The sequence below is a fragment of the Neopelma chrysocephalum genome, unplaced genomic scaffold (assembly GCF_003984885.1).
Source record: "Neopelma chrysocephalum unplaced genomic scaffold, ASM398488v2 Primary Assembly neopelma1_71, whole genome shotgun sequence".
In the NCBI taxonomy this organism is placed as follows: Eukaryota; Metazoa; Chordata; class Aves; order Passeriformes; family Pipridae; genus Neopelma; species Neopelma chrysocephalum.
Window position 1 is genome coordinate 8,679,125 of NW_020897731.1, and position 6,906 is coordinate 8,686,030.

Consider the following 6,906-nt stretch of genomic DNA (forward strand, 5'->3'; position numbering starts at 1 on the left):
TTTGAAGAAGGATGGGTATATTGGTCAGCACAATCCCCATTCTGAATTCATCACACCCTAAAGCAAAGCAACCAGTTGCTGTGATAAAGTCTTATTCATATTTGTATTCCCAACAGCTTAAGTTTGTCCTAGATATTGAACCCATGGGACATTTTGTGATTAAACTTGTTTTTACCCACACAAACTTTTACTGATAATCTCCCTCTGCTCTTCACATTTTGCAAAGACACCGCATGCCTTTACCCTGCAGCAGATGAGTTTTGGCTGTCACTGCACAAATGCAGCTATCTCATTGATAAAGACTGTTTCATGGGGCAGGGGGGATGAAACAGTTCATCCTTACAATGGCTCAGTATTTAAGAGCGGACACATTCTGTTACTTCAACAACTCTCAGTGGTGCTCCAATTGACATTAACTTGAATGCCCTTGAATTAAAAGATGCTCTGCAACTTGCAAGAGTAAATGTAAGGGGAAGAGCAGCTGAAGGGAGGTGAAGTGAGTTCTTACCTCTTAAAAGGTAGAAAATGTTGTCTTTGTCAGTAATAATTTTCATAATTTAATCTGCCTGTGTGTTATTTGGGCTTCATTTCATTTAGAAAAATTAAATTGAGGAACAGTCACACTTTCGTTGGTTTCATTTTCTGGCTCTCGTACACTAGAATCAAATCCCTGTAACAACTCTATTGCAGGCATTACCATTTAAAAACAACTAACATTTTAAGCATTGATTCTATTTGAGAAAAAAATCCACCAAATGCTTCCTTATTAAAAATCCAACAGATAGGTACTCTCAGAAATGCTGGTGGTACTGAAAATGAGTTGAAAGTTTAGGAGCCTGGAGGGAGACTGGAAGAGAAAGAGGAGAGAGAGGAGAGAGAAGTTTAGATGAAAAAGAGCCAAAATTGTGGAACGATGAACATAAATGAGCTCTCTTATGAAAGGAGGAAGTGAAGCTAGACACTTGTTAACTTCACATCACATCAAGCTAGTGATGAGATATAAGTTGAGTGGTGATCTAACGTGTGTCATTCTCAAAAAGAAAGGAGATATTTCCTTTCAGCTCTGTCATTTTTATCTTTCCATGTTATTTTTCTAGCATAAGAACTTATTTTCAAGAAATGTTTTTCCTACAGTAACTCAGGTTTCAGTCAGATTTTGGTTTTTATTCTAAAACAGCGCAAAAGTGTATCTTAATGCCTCTCAACATTGCAAGCTTAAAGTGAAATAAAGCTGTCATTAATTTCTAACAGTTATTGGGCTTGTATATTAAGAGAACCAAAATGGACAACACATCTAATGTGAAGCTCAACTGTAAAAATACCATCTTTCTATTTTATATTACTTGCATGACATGGATTCAGATCATATTTCCCCAATTTAAAGATGCTGTTACTGCTAACTATACCTATAAGAAAAAATAGTAAGCTCTAAACTCTCTTTATGCTTCAACACCTATAATAATGATCCATAAACCAAATAATTCCTCAATAGCAGCTGTGCAAATCCATTGTGTCTAAATTATGACCTGTTTTGTATAGCCTGAACAGTCCTGCATGGTGGTTGCACAGGTAGCTAAGAGCCTGCCTGGTGTTTATCTCTCATGATGTATGTTTAACAGAAAAGCAGTATGACTTTCAGACCTCTAACAGACTAGAGCTGTAAGGCTGACAGTGGTATGTGGAGGGAAGAGCCTTAATTACAACTTGTGGAAGAGCCTTAATTACAGGGGGTTAATTGGGGGCTTGCAACTGGAAAGCAGTGAGAAGTATCACAACACTTCGGTGGTTATGCCCCTTGTTGGATACCCATAACGATGAAGTAAACAATTGAGCTGATAGCCTGATAGCACAGTCAATTACAAAAAGTTCCCTATCCCCAAAGCAAATGTTGTAGTATCTTATCTGAAGGGCTACACACCCTAACACACTAAAAAAGCTGGGACATTAAGGAAAGAGAAAAACCAAGTACAATCCAACAGAGAACACTGTTGGATTGTGGCTGTGAACCTCTTTTAGCATAAACTTCTACGAGTTTATGAGAAATCTAGCTACACAGCAAGAAACTTGAAATAGTTTTCCACTTTTTATAAGAAAACAAGTTTTTCCTGGTTTTGATTGCCTGTTTTGCAAAGTTTTTCATTAATTGTCCAACCATCTTCTGCTTAACCAAATACCTTGAAATGAACACCTTCTTCCACAACATCCTCTTACACACACTGCACCCAAGAAGATTCATTTCTAAATAACTGGGAAAAAACTCTTAACACTCCAGGAGTCACAATCACCGTGGAGTACAGCAAAGCATGCTTTCTCTCCTTCCCTAAAATTCAAGTTCTCCTCTAGCCTTTCTCAGGTGAATGTGCAACTGCAATTTGAGATACAGACAAGAGAAAGGCAGCACACAGCCTTTGGCTTACCGGAAGAAGCTGGTCTCCATCAAATAGTTGTCACTTAAGCATCAGAAAGGTACAAGGGAGACCAAAGCAGGGAAGTGTAAGTGGGATTGACCAAAATTACCTCCAGGGAGTTGGGAACTGTGCATAGTTTGCCCGGGAGGTTCATATCCAGCCCTAAGTCATTTCAGCAAAGGCAAAAGTACCAGCTAGGTCAGAGCAGGCATCTTAGGGCGGGATTCGCAAAGCCCTGAGAGCTTCTTAGCCCGAGATCCCAGGTATTAAGCGTTTGCTTACTGTCCCCATAGGCACACTCACACATTTGCCCCGACTGCACAGGTGCGTTTACCCCAGGCAGGCAGCTCCCCCCTCCCCGCCCCGCGCCAAGTTGCCAGACTTGCTGCTCGAAGGTGTGGGGTGAGACCCCCAAATAATTCCGAGGAGCAGCATCGCGTTCTCGCGCTGCCCGCGTCCTACCGCCTGTGGAGCTGGCCTCCTCCAGCTGCGCCGAGATGCTCTCCACTCTCCTCACGTCCATGCTTGGAAGCGGGAGGCTGCCGGGAAAGCGCGGCAGCACCGCCGAGCCGGGGCGGCGGGAGCCGGAGTGGGACCGCGGCGGAGCGGAGCAGGAGAGGAGCGGGAGCGGGGCCGGGCGCGGCGGAGCGGAGCAGGAGAGACCGGGAGCGGAGCCGGAGCGGGAGCGGGGCCCCGCCTCGGCGGCGGCGCCTCCCCCGCCACCCGCGCGGCGCGGGGCGGGTTCGTCGCGGGGCTCCGGGCGGTCACCCGGGCGAGCGCCGCCTCGACCCCTTCCTTCCTTCTTCACCCGCCGGCCGGGGGAAGGCTCCGTCTCGACTCGCTGCCCCGCCGGGCCCCCCTGGGCTCGTCCTGCCGCAGCGAGGCTGAGCCGGCACCTGCGCCCCGGGCCGGCTCGGGAGAGGGGGCGGCCGCGGGGAAAGCCCCGAGCGAGCGTCCGGCAGGGCTGGGCCGGCCCCTTGCGCTGCTGTGCAGCAGCCCACAGGTGGTTCCCGCATCACCTGTAAGCCGCAGGCTGCCCAGGACACCGATCGTCACCGAGCCGCGGCACAGGGGAGCTCCCATCGCAGCTGCGCTCCGCGAACACTTCTTGTGAGGTTGGCCCAGGCTGGGAGCACTCCCTAAGCCCGAGGGTGCATTTTGGAAGGGCTTGGAAAGGGTTTTTTAAGGCACCTTCATAACACCTCTAATTTATAAATGCCTACTGTGACATACCATTAGAAAATGCTTCCATAATGATAGTTCTCCTAGTTCAATATTACACAGATAATTTTTCAGTCGTCTTTACGATTTCCATTATGAATAATGACGTGTTTCAGAAATCCCAGTTCTTCTCATTGTGTTCATTACAGTAATTTTTTTCAAAGCACATAAGGGTTGTAGGCTTACCTATCTAATACCTTATGTATTATTTTTGATGTCTTATGTTATTATCTGGAAACTTTTATTATTAAAATTCATATAAGCTGAAATATGAAGAAGTAATTCCAATACCACATTGCCAAGTAATGCTTTGGGAGAGGACTTTTATCTTCTTCTGTTCCATGGGACAAACTTAAGTCTATTTAGACTCCAAAATGGTGGAATGATTGAAGTCTTGAATGGACAGAGGTACCACAGGTTACTATAGCACTGGCCAAGAACAACACAATGTTGAGTAGCTTCTGCCAAGTGTTCTTTTTTGATAAAAAAACGTTCACTGATGGAGGTTTAGGTAAGACTGTAGTGAGACAGGATTCAGAGTACTGTATTTGCCATATGCCCTCAAAATATTTCCCTTCTGTAAGGTAAATCCTCTGGTAGGCAGAATATGGCTCTTCTCATCAAATTCAAAGTAGTAAGAAGAGAGATCAGGATTTTATTCTGTTATCATTATTTGAGCTTATTTTGAAGCTAACTTTACAGAAAACTCTAGTTTATCACAATTTTGCAGGAGTCCTTGTCATCACATATATAGATTTTCGGAGTGAGACAATTCAGATTTACAACTGGCAATTCCCTTTACTCTACACTAACATTGTATCAGAACTCTGTGAATTATGAAAACACTCTAAATATGCGTGAGCAGCTGGTCATAATAGAGTGAACTGAGGCAGGAATGGTAGTAATACATCAAGAATACCTTTGCAGTTGCCAGTTAAGCTATACATTCATCTTGTGTCTTAGAAAGAACTACAAGTATGCAGCGCAACACAGAACATAAGCGCCAGAAGTCCCTACCAGGTTTGTACAGATAACGTAGCATGTGTCAATTCTATGATCGATTGTGTCTGAGGCAAAGAATAAAGGAAGTGACCCACATAAACTGAACTGTCTCCATAAATCTGCATATTTCTCTCAGTCTCATCTGCTTTATTTTTCTACTTGCTCTCCTTGTTTCTGTCCACTTGCTCTTCATCTCCTGTTCTTCTTGAAGGGCCTTGCTTGAAGTAATTCCCTCTGCATACTCTTTCCTTTTTGCTCTCTTGAGATTTAAATACTTGTTTTAGAAAAACTTCTTTCTCTAACTTCCTTTTAAATGTTCCCATTTCTTGGCTGTTCAGACCTGTTGGTTTTCTCTTACCTTGTAGATACTGCTTTCCCTTTTTCACCATCACTGCCAGTGAGATTTAAATGCTAGCATATTATTTATCATTTACTTACAAATTAGGGTTGCAGTACATAAAATGAAAGCCTATTTTAAAAAAAACTGGGAAAATCCTCAGTTTATAAAGATGTATAAAATTTTCTGAGGTCATAAGAACCATGGTAATTATAGAACTGTGCAGATTTTCAGCATCCGATTTAATTTTATCCAACTCCAGATTATGACAATTATTGGCAGTAATTGACAGACATAAAGATTAAATACATGTCATTCTGATGTTCTATGTGAAACAAAATGTACGCCAGAATGTGGGGTTTTTCCAAACTTGCTTTAAAGGGCAAATTCTTTGTTGTTTACCAAACCTGATTAAGTTTCCTCCAATTAGCATGTCAAGCCCATGTATCTGCTCTATATAACATTCAGAAAAATTGACATCAACTGTGATTTCATCCCTTCTATATAATTACATTTTGACATATAATTGTATTTCTACGAATATAAAGTTTCATTCTAGTTTCTACTTTTCAAAATATATAACTCCTTCCTTTCTTACTCATTTATTTCAGATATTTATTTTGGAGCTGAAGGTTGATAATACCTTAATCATGTATATATTATGTCCATGTAAAGATGAAGGTTTCTTACAGTCCCTTATGATAAAATTTTAGTTTCTTCTTGAAACTGTTAATGTAGTTTCCATCTAATTTCTTTAATTAGAATCTGAATCAGCATATTTCTGTTTGCCTCAAATGTAAACTAATTGGAAAGACTTAACATAATTATGATTCAGCATGTCCAAATCAAGTTCAGATTTCCACATCTGTTTAAAATACGTAATATGTAAAATTAAGTGTTAAATCACAAAGCTAGAATAATGATCAAGGAGGCATTTTCTTCCAAAAGAGAAAAACAAATCATCTTTGGTGACTAAAAAACATTCATCATAATTTCTAGTGGTAGCACGTTCCTATCAGGGAGGACCTGTTTTTCTCCTACCTATTTGTGTGGATGACAAAAGGCTCAGACTCAGAAAATTTATCTCAATACTCAAAGATTCAACTCTTTCAGTCTGTTCTACTCCCTCACCTGAGGCCCCGGGACATCGGCAGTGGGTTAACACAGTAGTTCAGCTACCTTAATTATATTTACACTAAGGAACTGAATAATTTATAATTAAGAAGTTGAATAGAACAAATATAAGCCAAAAGGATTCAACGTGTCCATGTTACTTTCTAGGCCTCCAGAGAAACCTTTTGTTTTTGCAGTGCTTCCTCTGCTGGAGAATGGCCCTCCAGGTGGAAGCTTTCTTGATTCCCAGAAGAATTCATCATTAGGTTATACTTTGTGACTGCATGTCACTTACAATGTTTTTCACAAGGAAAAACACCCAACAGCTAAATCAGTCTGTCACTTACTTCTAGGACAAATATTGTTCCTCCTCCAAAAAGTAATAAAATTTCATTTTGCTATTTTTTATTCAGGCATGAGAGGGAAAGTGTTCTTTATGCTACAATACATTTTAGGCATATTTTTGTTCTCAGAAATGTATTTTATTTATTTTTAAGTCATTCAGTGTAACAGTGTATGCTAAAAAAAACTTTATGTGTATTCTGTATCACAAAACATTAACAGTAATTTGGCCACACTCAAATATTTAGTGTCTGTGATAAAGTACTTGATAAAAACGAGAAGTCTCTGACACCTTTGGGAGTCCTCTGGCCCCCTCTTATGGGGTTGTTGGGGCGAGTTGCAGGGTAGCCTCGGTGATGAGAGGCTGGGGTTGCCCTGTGCCAGACAGCTGGTTCCAGACAAGTCTCCAACAGATCCACGGCTTGGCACAGCTGAGCCCATCAGCCAACTTGGCACCTCAGGGAAAATGTATTTAAGGAAGGG

The 6,906-nt window shown here is 41.6% G+C and overlaps 1 protein-coding gene across 2 annotated transcripts in view; it reads right to left on the reverse strand.

The window, feature by feature from the left end:
- The window catches only part of KCNIP4 (potassium voltage-gated channel interacting protein 4), a 409,601-nt gene extending 406,631 nt beyond the window's left edge, over positions 1 to 2,970 (reverse strand). For both annotated transcript variants that reach the window (XM_027686739.1, XM_027686732.1), the window contains exon 1: positions 2,871 to 2,970. In XM_027686739.1, coding sequence (XP_027542540.1) covers positions 2,871 to 2,931 — 61 coding nt within the window. In that variant the 5' untranslated portion in view covers positions 2,932 to 2,970. The remainder of the gene's footprint in view (positions 1 to 2,870) is intronic.
- Positions 2,971 to 6,906: the final 3,936 nt, after the last annotated feature.